General features: G+C 38.6%; 1 protein-coding gene across 3 annotated transcripts in view; it reads right to left on the bottom strand.

The window, feature by feature from the left end:
- SPIDR (scaffold protein involved in DNA repair) overlaps positions 1-18,042 on the bottom strand; it is a 194,790-nt gene that overhangs the window by 53,520 nt on the left and 123,228 nt on the right. For all 3 annotated transcript variants that reach the window (XM_063394537.1, XM_063394529.1, XM_063394520.1), the window contains exons 9-10: positions 14,737-14,947; positions 12,680-12,930 (exon numbers count right to left, since the gene is read on the bottom strand). In XM_063394537.1, the coding sequence (XP_063250607.1) occupies positions 12,680-12,930; positions 14,737-14,947 (462 nt within the window). The remainder of the gene's footprint in view (positions 1-12,679; positions 12,931-14,736; positions 14,948-18,042) is intronic.

Consider the following 18,042-nt stretch of genomic DNA (forward strand, 5'->3'; position numbering starts at 1 on the left):
GAAGAACAATAAGCCATGCAGATAATCTACAGAAATCACTATTCATTTTTTCTGTCATCTTATCTATACTTTCATGAGTTGTACTGTGTATGGATGGATTTCCAAAGCACACCAACAAGGTCTCCAATTCCAATACCTCCTTAAAGCTCCCTCTTCTTCAGCATCCATTCCATTTGTACCTCTAAAGCCTGAGAAAATTGCTTTTTTTCAAGCAGGCAAAACAATTATTTCTCAGATATTAAATACACTAACATAATACAGACACACACCAAGAGAGAAAATATGCATTAAATGTTTTGCAAAGGGGCCAAAGAAGGGAGTTTCTGGCAATTACTCAGCATAAGGAGTAAGGTATATGGTGAATAGATTAGATAAAATTAGTGGTTGTCAACCCAGTACTCCCTGATGACATAAATTACAGCTTTATCTCTCTCTTATCCATGCCTCCCACATATCATGTGCCTCATTAGGATCCTATGGACAGAACACACAAGAAAAAGATCGTCCTCAAGCAATCAGAAAAATCCATCCAAAAATAAGTGAAAAATCTGCCAGATTTAGCAAAAATTACTTCACTTTGTTACAGGACTTAATTATGTACTATCCTAAACTATCACAGCATTTGAGGAATGGGAAAAGACATGCTGTAAGCAGGTGCCTTGTCATGGTTAAAAATGCCTCCTTGCCCTCAAACACATGTTCTTTGCTCATTGGAAAAACTAGCCATATATTAAAACCAAAAATTGAAGACAATTTGCAACTGACTCATGGAAAGGACTGGGCAATCAGGATCTAGCTATGTTAAATTCAGCTGGGTTCAGTTAGATGATACAGAAGTTTGAATTATGAGAAAGCACTCGAAACACCTTTGCCAAATGTTTGGAGGAGAAAGACGTTGCTTTTTAGGCTGCACAGTCTATACAGTATCTGGTACAATCATCTGTGACCACAACACCCAAAGCTAGCAGCACGGTGCTGGTTGTTCCAGCCATCTTTGTGGGAAAACTTGGTTGGGTAAAACTGCTTTTCCCAATTATCCACATTCCTCCAACTAAGTTCTTGTGCGAGGTTTTCGTTTCAGTCACAAGAGAATGAGGAACAAATGAGCAAGGACCCTAAACGGCTGAACACTAAGTCCAAAACAAGCCCAAGAGCCAGCATGTGATGACACTGAGTAGGCCATTTCCTTCTGCAGAAAAGAAACTAATGCTTAGGAAGCATTTAGTAGAATAGTAAAAATGAACAAAAATATTTTCTATCAGATCACACTGAGCAAGTTTCCAGCATATTTAACAAATGGTGCAAAACATTCCAGCACAATTTTGCTGGTTTGCATTACAAGAAGGAATGTGAGGACATCAAAGCTTGAATTTGCCAAGTAAGAAATTATTCTTCTGGTGCTCAAAAGACTAGCTGACTTTGAAATTAGAATGAACTGAGCCTTGACCACATTTGTAAAGGCAAAAGAGAACCAAATCACAGACACGATCTGTAGGGAAGTCTAGATACTGCCAACATAAGTTTTCCCACCTGTATTTTGAGGTTAAGGCTGTAGGCACTGAACACGCATAATTCATGAGCTGCCTTCCACAGCCTCACAGGGCTTTCAAGAGCCTGTCACATTCTTCTCAAGTGGATCATTAAGGGTGGTGTACCTAAATGGATGGGTGGAGGAAATTTATCTGAACAGAAGATTAGAAGTGATTCAATTTTGGGAGATAACCCAGTTTTTGTCTTGGTAAGACTACAGTTCAACCATGTGAGTTGACACTGGCATGTGGGGCTACTTAGCAGTTTCACACACAGATTCTGTTCTGCAGATGAAAAAGAATGGTACTATAAAGCTTCTTTTTGTGAACCACAAAGGTATATTTCTGACATGATGTAATCAATGCTTTCATGAGGTCAGGCTTAAAGAGGCAAACAAAGCTTTTTTACAATGAACTTTTTGAATTCCCCTTGATTGAAAAGAGCTGGTCACTGACAACTGGTGAGACTGTGACAAAGACAAGAGGAGTGGAAATGCATGCTAAGATCGTTTTACAACGCAAAGGAATCTTTTCTCTCTGTAAAACACACTGCAAATAGTGGCAAAAGACATGGGAAGAAGAGGAACAGACATGACAGCCTTCAGTACAATCTACTTTCAGAAGAAGAAAACTACTTGAGAGGGAAGTCAGTGCTGAAACTTTCCATTGCAAAGCTTTAACTATTAGAAGGACTAAATTATCTGTGAGAAAGCACGAAGTTCATTCCACATCTACAAAAATGCAAAGCAGAGTATAGACAAGGTTTTCTACTTTTCTTTAGGTATGTCTGTGGTTGCCTGGATGAATGGAAGTGTCAGAATTGTATGGGGAACACTGACTGACCAGGAAAGGAAATTGTCTTATTGATGCAAATACCGGAGACCATGGTGCTTGTCATGCTGGAGCTTGAAAAACAAAACTTCTCGTGCCTTCCTCATTCTCTGTTTCATAGTTGCTTTTGTTATTTATTTTTAAATACCCTCCTGACTATCTAGCTTCCAGAAGAAGAGGGGGGAAAATTTGCAAAAGTAAAAACTGGGAGAAACCAGAGAAGGATAGCTGAGCCATCAATTTCTGTAGACCAAAGCCTTAGGTCCAATTCACCCTGTGATATTGCCAGCCACTTACATCATTCATAGCAAAAACTATAACAGTCCAAGCTGGTGTGTTCAAGACTCGCAGGAATACTGCTTATTCACAATATATCCTAAAAGCTAAACACAAAATAATGTTAGCATCTGCATAGCTGCAGAGCATTATTTAAACAGAACAGTTCTTAAACAAGCAATACACCATTTAAAAATGAAAATCACAGCATTTGCTACACTAAAAGTTTTTACACAAAATCCCCTTGAATCCTGGCAGACTTGCTCATTAGAAAGGTGCATGTTGTTCTAATATCTATATCTATATCTTTCTGTATATATATCTATCCTATGTCAGCACAACCAGCCTTCATGTAAACACGCAGCCGGGAGTACCATGAGTAACAACTCTGTTTCCATCAGAAGCCCTTTATCCTGCGTAAGAGGTCTGCAGGCTAAAGGATGTCCTAGGCTAATGCTAACTAGCTACAGCTGGCTCGCAGCTATAAAAAGCATTAATGAAAACATAAATACTAACTTCTCCGCTATCCTCAGCCCGTACGTCAGGGCTGCGCAAAGGCAGGGCTTTCCAAGAGGTCTGTGTGAATGAACGGGCTGCTCTGAACCAGCTCGCTCTGGTTCCCCCGCGTTTGTTTACTGAACAGCGTGTGCAGGGACGCGCTGGGGGAGGCAGGGGGAGAGACACACCAGTGTGCCCTCCCGCGACCCCGAGCCCTGCGCTTCCAGGGCTTTATCCACGCTTGGATAAAGGCAGGAAATATCTGTTCACCACGGGACTGACCCACGGAGAGGAGAGTGTCAGCCTGCACTGATGCTGAGCACAGCTCGACTTTACCTCGTACCCCTGTGTTTTGTTGTAATGTCACTTGGCCGTGCTGTCACAGATTCACTTATCATAAATAACGCGGGCAGTGACATACAGGGAGCTGAGGAACAACACTTCACACCTCGGAGTTCTGTGCACTCTCAGAACTTACCACAGTACTTACATTTTTACTGTGCCAAATACAAAACCAAATTGCAGGGAAAAAATAAGAGGAAAGAGACAGATGTATCCAGGACATATAGAGAAAAGGAAAAAAAAGCGTATATTTCTACTCCATGGAACTAAGGGTCGCAAATTGAGACCAAAACATCAGGATACTGAAGTGCTACAACCATCAGCAATTTTTCTCAATCCACACTGTGCACACACAAAATCTATAGATTTCAGCAGGTAACCTCAGACAGACAAACCCTTCAGGTGTTTGCAGGGAGGCCAGGCACCTTAGCTTGCTATCCAGTATGCTAGGCTAACTATAAGCCTGAATCAATAAGCAAGAATCATACTTAGCTTTCATTTTTCATTTTTATAATGGAAATCCATTTATACACAAAGTTAATCAGGAAATTTATCAAATTTTTGATTAATTTCTTCATCGAAAAAGTTTAGTAATACCCAAAAGTACATTTATCTTTAAAAAAAAAGCATCTTATTTCCAAATATCATAATTCTTCTTTCTGATTTTGTTCAATGCATGACTTTTTAATTTCTTCTGATTTGCACTACACAAATAGCAACTGCAACCAGGCAGATCACTCCCAAACACAACTTCTCTGTATTCAGCAGGGATCAAACAAATCACAGAATGCAACCCATTTGTCTAGTCAGGAGTTTCCTAAATCTAGCACACAGATGTTATCCTATGAGGTGCAACCCTTGAAAGCATTTAAAAAGAAATTATCCGATTGCAATTCGTTGATTTGCTGAAGTTGCAACCTCTAAACCAGATGTGACACCTCTTTTTGCTTTGAATTCTCCCCCTTCTTGTACATCCAAGCTGATTTCCAAATGATTTCTTAAAAATCCACAACCTTAGTAGAGTCCCTTCCCACCTGAACTGTTGAAACATAAACAGCCTGAGAGACACTGACTTTCCTAACTGTTCATGCATCCACTTCAAATACCTTTATTTCTCAGGATGTTATTGCTATGATTCTCCCTCAAACCCTGGCAGTCCAAATAAAAAAGGTGACTCAGATACACAGAAGCACCAAGGTATAGATGAGCTCCTAACCCAGATACTTTTAATCATGACTAAACAGCCCAAGCTGCAGCAAGAAAGCTTTGGCAGTTTTCAGCTCCCTTGGAAATACCCACTTACCATTAAATTAAATAGAAATAAAGAAATTAAAAACATTTTTGGAAAAATTAGGCACCAAGTGTCTTTGCTAACATTGTCTTCCACTTCCCACTTACATTACGTTAATACAGCCAGTTAATTTATAGCTCCATATCGAAGATGTGGCATAACTTGTTCCAATCAAATTAATTTCCTTGTACATTTTTCCTCATGTCAAACAGAATTTACAAATTCTGGCATTTGTTCAGAGGCAGTGGAAAATGCATAATCCCATTGTTACAGGACAAAGACAAGAACATCTGTAGTTGTCATGACTAGATCATATTTGAATTCAATAGTGGGGAAAGCTGCTGCCTCAGAGAGGACATCCACAGCCTCCAGCTGATCAGGTTATTCACAGCTCCATCCAACCTGGATCTGAACACTTCCAGGGAGGGGTCATGCACAATTTTTCTGGGCAATCTGTCCCAGTGTCTCAGCAACTTACAGTAAAGATTTTTTTTCCTAATATCTAATCTAAATGCTCTTTCACTTTAAGGTCATTCTCCCTTGCCCTATCACTACATGCCCTTGTAAAAGGTCCCTCTTCAGCCTTCCTGCAAGGTCTCTTTATGTCCTGGAAGGTTGCTCTAAGTTCTTCCCTGGAGCTTTCTCTTCTCCAGGCTGAACAGCCCCAACTCTCTCCCTCAGCCTGCCAAATGTGAAACACCTCTGGAGTACACTTTGTGTTCACTCCTAGCTCAGGCACATGTAAAGCATGTTGTCCAGAGGAGTCCACACTGCAGTCACACACACACCTCCAATCAAGTATCTAAATTCAGTGTGTTACAAAACTATTTTTAACATATATCAGGCAGTATGTATCAGTTAAATAATCCTTTTTTTTTTCTCACTGTAGGACTAAAATTAAAAAATAACTAAATCTCTCTTAACTGCCAACCCACTCAAACCCTTACACTGTGAACTGTAATACACAGTAAGTTCATCCAAGGCCTTTGCTCATCACTTGTCCCATTGGAGGAGCATGTTCCCCTCCCAAACCCTGTGAAATGCCCTTTAATCAGAGGCAGTTGAAGCCTTAACTGAAATGAGTTTGAGGATTTCAGCACTGCAGACCCCTGCTCAGTGTGATGCTGCTGACTGCCTTTGGCTGTCAGAAATGGAACAAACCCAGCAGCCATGAGTAAGGACTGGCATGTGAACATAAGACAACCTTGTTACATTTATAACTTACATACCAATTTTAAAACATTGCTTACTACTTGTCTTCTCTGAGGAGCTTTGTTTTATTTGCATTGTTTGCTGTATCTTGATCTTTTGCATTGTATAAAAGAAAGTGAGGAAGAGCTTAAAATTAATGTCCAGGCCTATGTTTCAGCAATATTGTCCCTTTCAAAGTCTGTCTTAATTAATAGAGCATACTCATAATCTGCACAGAACTGTGTATTCCTGATTCCTTGAGACTCAAGGCCTCTTTTTTTCTGCAAAAGAGTATCTGTTATATGCAACAGAAGCTTTTACAAAGCTGATGATAGAAAGTTATTTCTAAGAATCTCCCATTTTGGAAAACTGCTATTACATAAAATCTGTGCTGATGTTTTTCTGCATGTGCACTACCTCTGCAGATACTCAAGCCTGTGCATACAAAGACTGTTTACCTGCCCAAGTGGCAAAGAAATTCCATGCAATATTCAGGTGGTTAAATTTCTCTCCCAACTGCTAGCTCACCTCCATCCAGGTATTTATAACATTTATCACTGCTCAGGGTTCTTGCCTTTGGGTACGATGGTAGAAGGAAAACAAATTCCAGAGACACAATCTGACTTTTACAAAGGTTTCAGCACAACTTGAACACTTCCTGCAAGAAGTTGTACAGTCAGTGAAATGTAGAGGTGTAAAACACACATGGAAGATTTCTGCTCTCAGGTCCATCAACCACGTAACTTTCAGAGATACAAAAATTCAGGGTGAAGGTCAAAGCCAAGAGTAAGATTCCATACCTTTTACATGGGCCATCTTAGAATAATTCTTGACAAATAACAGGTGCTGGAAAATTACTATTCCTGTTTGAAACCACCCAAGGTACAACAGCACCTACTTTGATTGTGGCTTTAGGACTGGCAAATTATGTTTTCAAATTGTTTGCTTTTTTTTCTCCCTAGACTGGTCTCTACTGTAGGTTAATGTACAGGGACCACATTACTCTTCCCATTTTCTCCATTTACACAGCCCCTCAAAAACAACCAATTGGTTGCATAGAGCCATGAAGCAAAGGGCAGTGGGAAATGAGGGATTCAGGTGCAACAAAGCTTCCCCAGCTTCCTAAAGCCCTGCATGTGATCATCAGAGGTGGGAGGTGTCAAAGGGTAGGCCTTGACCAAAAAAAAAGGATTGGGGTGTGAGCACATGGGTGCCTTACTGACCAGTCTAAGAACTTGAGTATGGAGGAAATAAAGCAATAAATGTCTCCCTTTTGCTAGAAGCATATAGGAGCCTGCACACACAGTATTGGCCATCTAATAGCTGGTTTCTATTCCTGTCCATTTGCTTTCCAAGGAGACTGAATTCCTGTCACACTTGTGGTCTGTGCTAGCTATCATCTTCTTGAGCCTCTTTTCTGTACCAGCATTTTTTATCGCTGCCCTGACATATTTCAGAACAAAACAAAAACAAATGGTTTAATTGCCTATTCCCAGCACAGGGACAAAAAATGCTGATGTACATTGAGAGGTCCTTTTATTTTTTTATTTGTATGGAGTATATCAGATAACAGTGCTTTCACCTTGCCCTTGGACAGAATAAGATTATGTAAATATTTAGCACTGAAAAATAAACAGCAATGTCAAATTAACAAATTGTTGTACTACGGTGGCACTGGAAGTAGCCCAAGTTCCATCTAGTTGTCTGCAGCATCAGCAGGGAAAACAGACTTTCAGGGCTATCCACACAACAGCCTGGGGAAGCTACAGATTTTAACTATACAAGACAGTTTAAAGTATTAGTTGGACAGGGTGATACTAAAGGTGGTCTTCCAATAGTCTTCTGTCCCTACTGTCTGTTTTGGTGGCTCCAGTCTGAGAATTACAAATAGAACAGGATGGAGGCAAAAGGGAAAAATTCAAGTGTCAGAGAGTCTTTACTCTATAATAAATAATAAAAAAAGGACAAAAAAATGAAAGAGAGAGAGACTTCAAAGCAGAAACCAGTCACTAGAGCTTGAACCACAGCTATTAGGAGAACTATTATAAGTCTGTCAAGTAGCAATTAGACTACTTTGCAAGAATATTAGGAGCATGGTATCTTCGAGAAGGATTTGAAAAGGGGAAAAATAGGGAAACTTTTTAGTTTATGGAGCACTTTCTACTGCATTTCAGTTACTTATTTCCTGTTTATTTTCCACTTGAAAAATCACATCCCAGAAAAATAATGTAATTTTTTAAAACTTGCATTTATGACCATTCCATTTAAAATGTTTTGTTGAAAAAAAACACAAAAAACAAATGGAATGCTGTAAACAGATTTAAGTCAGCCACAAAAAACATTCTGACAGATGTTAGCATCTGTGAACATGGATCTTTCATGACAATCCTTTCCAATCTGGGTTCTTTTCAAATAAGAATACCTCCAGAGTATTTTATGTTGTTGTTGTTGATTTCAATACGCTTTATAAAACTTAAGGTAGGTTTTCCATACCAGAGGGACGACTTTTCAATGTATTAATACATCTCCTTGGAATGCTAGTTGCAGCATTGGACACTCCACTTTTAGCTGTGCATGTTGCCAGTCAGGTTAACCCATTGACTACATCTGTATTAAGATAAACAGCAAAAATCACTGGATGAAGAAAAAGAGGGGGAAAAAGGAAATCCAACTAAGAAATTAATTAGTTCTAGAGGATTATCACTTGCCCATAAAACTGTTTTACAAAGCATTACATATGAAAAGACTACACAGAAACTTGCAACAACTTGCTAGACCACAATGAATTACAGCAACTATCTTGTTTCTTTGGGCCTGCTCAGAAAGAGAAATGGGATTTTCCTCACTTCTATTTCTTCCAGCCACTCAAACAAACCCTCAGCTCTTCTAAATATTTTGCTCCCCAAGGGTTCTGCTTGCATGGTGGCAGACCTTTCCACTGCTCTATGAGCTGGCAAATGGAAAACAAAACAAAGAGCAAAACTGAAAGAACTACGGATGACTAGTGCAAGAGATGCAGATCACACTAATTTTTAAAGCAAATGTATAGTCTTTCTTTTGCTCTTGGAATAGAAAGCTATGGCAGGCTTTGTTCAGGTAGGAAATAAGTCAAAATGCCAAGAGAAGTGAATGGAAATTTTGTCTAGTCACTCACAGATTTTAAAGTGTGGATTCACAGCTATAGCTAACATTGTTTTCAATCAGCAGTGGTTAGTTCTTCCTACATGACAACACCCTTTTCTGTCCAGCCTCCTCACGCAAATCCTGCAAGTGCTCTGACCAGTTTAACTGCCTAATACTCCTAAAAATGCATCTATTTTAGTTACACTGACAACCACACAACCAGCCCTGTCCTTTAAGGCACAAAACTGACCAGCTCTATTTTTTACTAATCTCACGTGGCCTGCTCAAAACAAACAGATACTGGCAGGAGCAAAATCCAAATTATACACTGCTTTATCCCAGGAACACAAAGTACAAGGCCGACGCAGTGAGTCAGACACCTCTGCGCCAGGGAGCTCCTCAGGTTGACAGGAGTCTCTTTGGGAGCCTCGTACTTGTAAGCCAGGACATTTTCAAAAAAGAATCAAAACAATTTGGTTTAGACAAACATGTGTTGTGTCATTAACAAAAGTATCTCTCTGCCATCAGAGGGGAAAAGGCAGCAAAAAGTATGCCAGGAATGCTGGAAATGGGCAGACAGTCACAGCGAGTCATATTTTCTTCTTTTTTCCCCCCCCCAAGAAACTCCTTCAGCATGGAAAGTCCATTTGCAAGAGCAGTTAGTTATGGGGGAAAAGGCAAATATTTCAACAATAATACAGGGAATGTGGATCCAATTTACGAACAACAGAAGCCGGAGAACTCCTCAGTCTCTGCAAAGATTTCTCAGCATCCTTGGAAAATGCTTTGAATACCTCAGCTGAGCAAACTTCAACCCTTCAAACGTATCCCTTTGTGTATCAGTAAAAGGCCATATTCCACATATTTATGAACAATAAATGCTAGATGTATATAGGCAGCCCCATGGTTTCTATGTTTCACAAGTGTTAGTTTTAATCAATTAAATTAATCCATTTCCTTTCAATCAAAAAAGAGGTTTCTCCCACAATTTGCCACTCTCTAACTAGAAACTGGATGCCTTTAACCAAATGCATCACTTCCCCTATTTCACATTTAGTTTAATGCTTCTTTTCAGCTTATTGTGGTCGGTTTTATGCTTCTCTGTGACAGCAGCATCTAGGTGATTGTGGAGTGCTACAAAAGAAGTTATGCCATAGAACAGCCTGTTCAAAATATGAATCAATTAGGTATTTATCTACCTTGATATCTAATTAGAAATTTTTTTTATGAAACAATGAATAATCTAACTCGTCTTGCCTCATAAAATACAAATCTTGTTTTCCTGGCAGTTTTACTTCACAGAAAGAAGTTTAAAAGGGAAAAAATAGGGTTTTTTAGTTACAAAAGAATAAGCCATCGGTTGTGGTTCAAAGGACTGCCAGAGGGCGTTGGACCCTTTTGCTCACTATCAGGTGACAGACACAGACATTTTTGGTAGAGAAGTCTCATGTGGATGTTTATCAGCCATTGCAATAGCAGCTGATAAAGCAGCAAGAGGTGTTTTTCATTCCTCAGTCTGTAAAAGAAGCGTTCGTTCTCTTCTTTGCAAACAAGAAAGCGGGTTGGTTTTTTTTGATTCAGGATCCAAAACAGTCTGATAGCTGTGAACAACAACAAATAAGCTGTTTTCTGAGCTGACACATCTAGGAAATTTGAGGAACTTGTAAGAGACCAGTTTAACAACTGCCCATGAGAACACCCAGCTACAGCATGTACGCAGAAGCAACAAGCTCTCGTTTTTAATTTTATTTCTATTTCATATTTGACATAAGAAGTGCAATCTGAGATTTCTGTTTTCTTTCACCCCATTCCTGTGAAGGGTGTGGGCTCAGGCAGGTTAACTACCTCAAATTGTGAGCCTGCAAGTCGAGTGTACTTTTGGTTAAGAGCTGGAAATGAAAAAATCCGTTTGCATGCCAGTCTGTCTGTCAGCTGCCCCGACATTTGATCAAATGCAGCCCTCTGGAAGAAAATCTACAGGGAGCAGTACTGTCCTCAAAACCCCATATTGATGTGGGCTGGTGAAGTACTTTTCCTTTTACTTTTTAAAAAAGAGATATGTTATATTAAGAATGAATTAAATATAAAGCAAAGAGTCCAGAGATGTATCAATTATTTTTTAAAAAATAATGTTCAATGTAACTGTATTGTATGTAAAAGAGCTCCTAAAAATGTCGGGGACAAGGCTGTTGATAATTACTTTCCTGTGGGTGATGACCAAGGTTGTATTATAGGAAAGAATAATCTTCCTAAGTGCCTTCTGTAGGAATTTTATTGACCAATGAGTGCTGTAAATTACCCAGAGTCTTACAAGGTAGCAAGAATTGAGAGAATTCTAGTACTTCAAAAGCTCAGGAAGAAAGACCATTGAGGACACCACTATCCACCTGCAGGGTGGCTTAGAGGAACTCAAATTCTTCAAAACTTTGCAGAAACATTTCAAAGCCTGCTGCAATTTACATCTTGAGAGCTGTCAATAGGACCTGTTAAACTAATTGCACATTTCCATTCAAGTCCTAAACTGCAGGAAAAAATGTTTACTTATGTCCTGAAAGGCTGAACTTAGAACCCTCATACAAGCTCTCCCACTATAACTCACATTAATGATCTTCCTGAGTGAAAAAAAAAATGTGATACATCTTAACTTTCAAAATTCTAAGCCAGCATGAACCAAAAGTTAGTGCAAAACCAAAGGAAGAAAATGCAATTAAAACCAGACACAGCTATCTGAGACCCAGAGTTGCTGAGAAAGACTGAAATCAGACTTTGGTCTCAAACCTTGAGGATTACAAAAGGAGAAGGAAAGAATTCAATGGTTCGAAATTGGTCAGAAAGGAAAACAGTTTGCCATATATTTTGTATTTAAGAAAACAAGGTCCAAGTCTCAATTCCCTCCACTGTAAACAGAACAGTGTTAGGATCCAAAGACTAAAAATTAAGAAGCTAAAACAACTGGTTGAAAGCTGTATGATCCATGGGGTTTGCATGTAATGCTTCTGCACTTCTGGTTATGTTCAGACACCACAACACTTTACTGCAGAGGAATCTTAACTGCCGTGGCCTCCAGATTTTCAGAAGTCAACAGGATCTTTTTCCAGTGACTTCACAATGGAAGCATACACCTATGTTTTTCTAATACCATCTGTGTAAAGTCCTCATTATAACAAAGCTTCTCATTTATGTGTCTCTCATGTATTTCTTTCTTGTTTCAAAAGACCATTGCACGAGCATAACTTACTGGCAGAGTATACCAGACACTGAAATGGGCAAATGGGATGTAACAACTATTCTGTGAAACTCAAGGAACAGTATATGATGTTCTCAATTAAATTCTCATTAATTCATTTTCAATGTTGCTGTCATCTGTCGATGACACAAACTAAAGACAGATTCTTCCTTTCTCTGGGCAGGACTACTTCTGTGTCACACTATACCTAATTAAAGAACTGCACCACGCCCATCAAAAGCCCCATGCCTTCCTTGCTGAGTGTGCTGCTTCCCCAAAAGACAACAAGTACAACATTTCTGAACTCACTCCTCTTTAGTTGCTCACACATCACAGCCTCAAACAAAAATTCCCATGCATCTTATTACTCACCTAACGTTTGGTGGATCTGAATTCACGACGGGTGCTGCACAAAGAGGCTTGTTTCCTTGAGTGTGGCTTCTGGACCCTTCTCTTGTAGGCAAACAGTACACCCTTTGGATAACAACTCGTACCTGCACTTCTCTCCATCCCACTGCTCCCTGGCTTTCCACCATTTCAAGCAGAGAATCATTAACAGCACTCAGTGCTGAGGGATACTCTTTTGAATCACCGTTGTTATGGGTTTGTGGAGCATAGGGAACCTGGTGAAGGAAAACCCATTAAGAGAAACGTTCCAGAGAACCTTGAAATTATGTAGAGCTAGACAAGAAAATGCCATCAATAAAATCAAGTAGCAAGTAAAAATCAGTTTTGAAATACTTACTGCTCCTAAATTAACTTACAGACTAGAGGCCAATTATTTATTGTCTATTTTCAATAAACACTCAAGAGACTTGCACACATGGTGTGCTCTTGTATTTAACTGGTGCTCTGGACTGAGATAATTCAACCCCTGAGAGATGAAGGTGACACCAACAGGAAACCAGAACTGATATTAGCCCTTATGATTCTTTCCCTTGAATGGAGTTTTGACTTCTTTGATGTTCTGTTCCTTCCTCATCTTAAAAAAAGGGTAAAATTCATCCTGAATGCTTCTGGACTTTCAAATAAAGTCGGAAATGAACCGGTGTCTAGTTTTACAGACTAATAAGCTAGTCCTCAGACGTACATATTTTAATGGAAAATATTTAATTGTAAAAGAATTACATGATTAATGAAAAATACAAAACTTTTAAAGCAAAAACTATTTTTTCATTGCTTTCAAAACATATTTTATTAATAAAACCTTCCAAACTTGCAAAATAAATTTCATTAATCCTACAGTTTGCCTTAGTCTAAATGAGTAATGTAGTTTATCTTAATTTTAAAATAAATCTCTCTCAATAAAGATTGCATGCAAGCATGAATGAACATGGTCAATATATATAGGTCCCTTTGCAATATGAGCCAAATTTCTGTTTTCACAATGAAACCTGTTTTTATAAAAAGCTGTGTGCCAAGAAAGGTTTTCAGAGTATGACCGACTGTGCCATAAGTATTATACATAATAAAGAAGCAGAATTTGCAATATTTAAAAGAAAATTGTGGTACGACACTACCCTTTGTCTACAAAGTGGCTGCAATAAAACTTGTCTACCAAGTTTTAAATGAAGTGGTTTGTTTGTTAGGAGCCATGAGGGGAACAAGTAAATTGTTCTGGTTTTCAAATACCACAGTAGAAGCTTTTTACAAGTTAGAGTTGAAACAAGAAAGGCGATTAGGATTTGATTTATGTAACTTTTTAATTCCCAGGCCTATAATGGAAATTATATATAAGGCAAACACCAAATGTTGACACTCATGGCTCTTCAAACTTGAAGGGCCAAACTTCTCAAATATTAAGAATCATTTACGTAGCCAATATAAAGCTTTTACAAGAGCCTTACTTTCAGAAAGTGCTGGCACACAATGAAGAAAACAAATCTCTTAAAATACCTCAGATTGTACAACCACAGTTACAGAAATGTGGAGTCAGTAGTCATTTTAATAAAGTCAAAATAGGAAGGAAAACAAACTGAGGGCATGGGAATGGGGAATGATGTTATCAATTGATGCTTTAAAGAAAGGATAGGATCAATAAGCAAATGAGTTAAAACATAGAAATAAGGAAAAGGAACTTTTATTTTAAGCAGTATCTTGAGTGAGTTAGAAGAAAACAGCTACATTTCAGCTATTCAGCTATAAAGAATAGGAGAAAAATCAACAAAAAACCAAGTTATAATTACTATTTAGCACAGTAGTGAGATTTCAGCAAAATAACCTCACAGCAGTTCAGCATTTGGATGGACCAAAAGTCTCCACTAAGAAAATATTATTAAAGTAAACACTGTGTATTATTCAGCCTTGACTAAATGAAAGGGGAAACCAAACAGGTCAGTAATTTAGAATTTTTGTTTTTCTTATGATTTCCAAACATCTACTCACCAACTTCTTACCAAGCGCTTCATTGTGAACCAAATGGACCATACCTGATGATCTGAAGATTTCTGCTGTAACTGATCATCAAGGTCATCAACTCTGAAGGTCTGAGCCAAAGATATGATATTCTTCCTGATAAGCATCTTTGTAAGGCCATATGTCTTCTCTCTGGGTTCTGAATGTTCACTAGGTATCACCTTCTGACTAAAGTAGGTGTTCATGATAACAGGAACATCTGCATTTTGGAGAAGCAGTTTTTGCCTGGAAGAAACAATTTAAGTGGCATCAAATCCATTACAAGTTTAAATACTGATAAGCGCTATTTTAAAATGTGTCTTGCATTGCATTTCTCTCCCCTGTTTTCTAAGTTACCACTAAAACACTTCAGAAGTGTGTTATCCAAATTGCAAATTACCCACCCCACAGACAGAGTCAGCTTGGATCAGCATCTTAGCTCAGGCATAGCCCTGAGTTTGTGGATGGAGATCCGCTGCATCCAGGGACAAGTTACACCTGGGAGCCAGCTGAGCTGCCAAGCCCCCTGAGCCCCATCTGGCTTCACACAAATGCTACTTGGTGTCTCCACGTTGTCAGCACAGAACCAAGAGCACCAGGACCCTCTGCATACAGTTAGTGAGGTAAAAGCCATGAATGAAAGACTATTAAACCTGCTCCATGTTAACCAGACCACTGGTCCACTGGAGCCAGCCCAACTCTTGCAGGACATTCCCCTCTGGTGAGTGCTTCCCACCAGCCCAAATCCATTCTCATGCAGCTGGCAGCAAGCTGCTCCTTCCTCTATATTTCTAAAAGCAAAATCCTATGTTTTTCTTACAATATGCTGTATATTATCTTGCCTGTGTGTTTGTCACTGTCAATAAATGTGCTGTCCTAGATCCAGTTTTGGTTTCTAGTGCCAATCTAAATTCCGCAAACAGCTCCACAAGCAGCAATTTCTTACCCATCAGATTAAGGGAATGTTTGCAAAATCTCCAAACACACAATAATTTCATGCCAAAGCATCTGCTGATGTTGGGTTTTTCTTATGCTGGTATCACAATCACACATTTAGAAGTACACTTTTTATACTCATAGGACACACATTTAATGAAGTCAACTAACAAAACCAACTAATAATCTCATTTCCTACAGCATCAAAAAGACCAAAATCCACTTGGTGACTTTACCACAGTCTGTATTTTTCTGCCATCAGATTTTTATCACCTAGGCATCAAACAAGGCCTCCTGCCTTGGCAGCAAAGCTGTGCTGACCTGAGTTCAGAACTTCCGTTTCTAGACCGCTCAGCAGTTATATTATGGAGATGAAGCAAGTTTCCACATCTGTGACATTGTTTCTCAAAATATAACTATACAGAGTTAAAAAGCAAAATGAAGCAATGAAAGACTCAAAAATACTTATTCCTGATCTCAGGCCATACAAGATCTTCACTCTGGTCTGTTTTACGACAGACCAGTTCATTCTTTAGAGAGTGGATAGCTAAAGGGAGATTGACGTATGTGTATTTTCAAAAACATAGGAAGAGTTGCAGAAAGTTTTAAATATAATCCCTGTTATTTTATAATTAGGAAAATAAAACAACAGCCAGATGATCTCCGTCTTTTAGGAAAAATGGATATATTTAAATATAAATTCTGAACAAGATGTGTTGCTTCTATTGTGAACGCTCGCTCACAGAAACAGAAACTTCATGAAAAGTTACAGCATAAAACTAAGTCCTCAATTTCACCATGAAGAAGCCTTATTGCCATCTGTGAGCTCCCCAGATTTAGGGGAGCAGCAATTCATCTCTAAGGGACACCTAGTCCTTGACTTCAGATTAATTTGCTAACAAAGCTCCCAGTTTAGAGCACAAAAATATCTCACAAGGCTGCCAAACTGACATTGCCTGATAATTTTCTGCATTACAGGATTAAAACTGAGGAATTAGCTTGGTCAGCAAATTGAGACTCTCTGATTTGATGAGATTTTCAACTGTTACTTACCCACTTTTTCCTAAAGAACAGAAATGTACATAAAATTTACTACAGATCTCGGAAAAGTTTGGGCTGTCTTTATATGCAGATGTGTGATGAAAATTTTAGCACCTTCTTTCTTGAGATGTCTGTGTTCAGACCCAAAGTAAACAGGAAATCTTTCTGAACACGAGACCATTACATCACTAATGTCAGAAGAATGTTTGCTTGATCTAAAACATCTCATTCTCTAAAAAAAACACTGACGTTAGTAGCAAATCATTTGCAGAAACTTTGAGGTTTATGGTTTTATTTTTATTTTCCTGAGCAGATATGTGATCAAGTTTTTTGTTTTCTTTAAAGGCAGGTAGGTCTTACCGATACCCAAATGATGTGTACTTTTGCTTTGCTAGGCTTATGCATTCCACATCTTGAGTACTTTTATAATTGCCAAGAGCTCTCCTGGTGAAGTATTCATTATTTCATCATATCTTTACATGGGTAATGCATGAACTAATGGCTACTTGGTATTTCCACAGAGCAAAAATGGGGATATAGGTATGCTTTCAGGAGAAGCCTCTCATTTCTTAAATGCAATTAGTTCACTAAAAACACTCCCCTGAAGAAATTGTTTGTTTTAGACCTGCATAGATGTGCTCAGACTTAGCAGTAATTCTTCAGTTATATCAGAGAAATATTCACATACATCTACTTAAATCCTCCCTATTCTCAATGGACAGGTATCTCACAATGAAAAGAATCAGGAATAAATAGGAATAAATTCCAATGGAAATCAAAGAAATAAGAAAAAAGTTTGTAATGAGCTCACTATTTTGTGCACAGGTAGATGGCTAAATGGAAATATTTATGCATTTATGTACATATAGAAAGCATAAAATTATATATATTTTGCATACAACATATACAATAATTGTACTGTTTATTTACATTATTTCCAAGTTTTATATATATTCTTCAATACAAGAGTAGAATTAATAAAATAGTATCAATTAATTGAATGAAAACTTTTCCCAGAAATTCTTTCTAGTACTGCTCAGCAAAAGCAAGCTCTGTGGAATGGGAACTTTGACTGTCATTGTGGCAGAAATCTCCACACTGCCATTGTATATTCTTCACGCTGTTCTCTTTGCAACAAAGGCAAACGCATTAGAGACACATGTATACCTTAAATTCTTTTTGTCTGTTTGAAAGGTACAGAGTGGGGCAAAGAAAGCCTGTCATGCTGGAAGAGTTGGGAAAAGTAAAATCACTTCCCCAAGCAATCCCCACATGTGCTGCCCTTGTGCCTGAGACACCATAACTGATCACCTCAACTTTAAGCATCTGTTCCATCTGCACATTCTCTATACCCAGAGGCAGCC

Source organism: Prinia subflava, chromosome 1 (genome assembly GCF_021018805.1).
Source record: "Prinia subflava isolate CZ2003 ecotype Zambia chromosome 1, Cam_Psub_1.2, whole genome shotgun sequence".
In the NCBI taxonomy this organism is placed as follows: domain Eukaryota; kingdom Metazoa; phylum Chordata; class Aves; order Passeriformes; family Cisticolidae; genus Prinia; species Prinia subflava.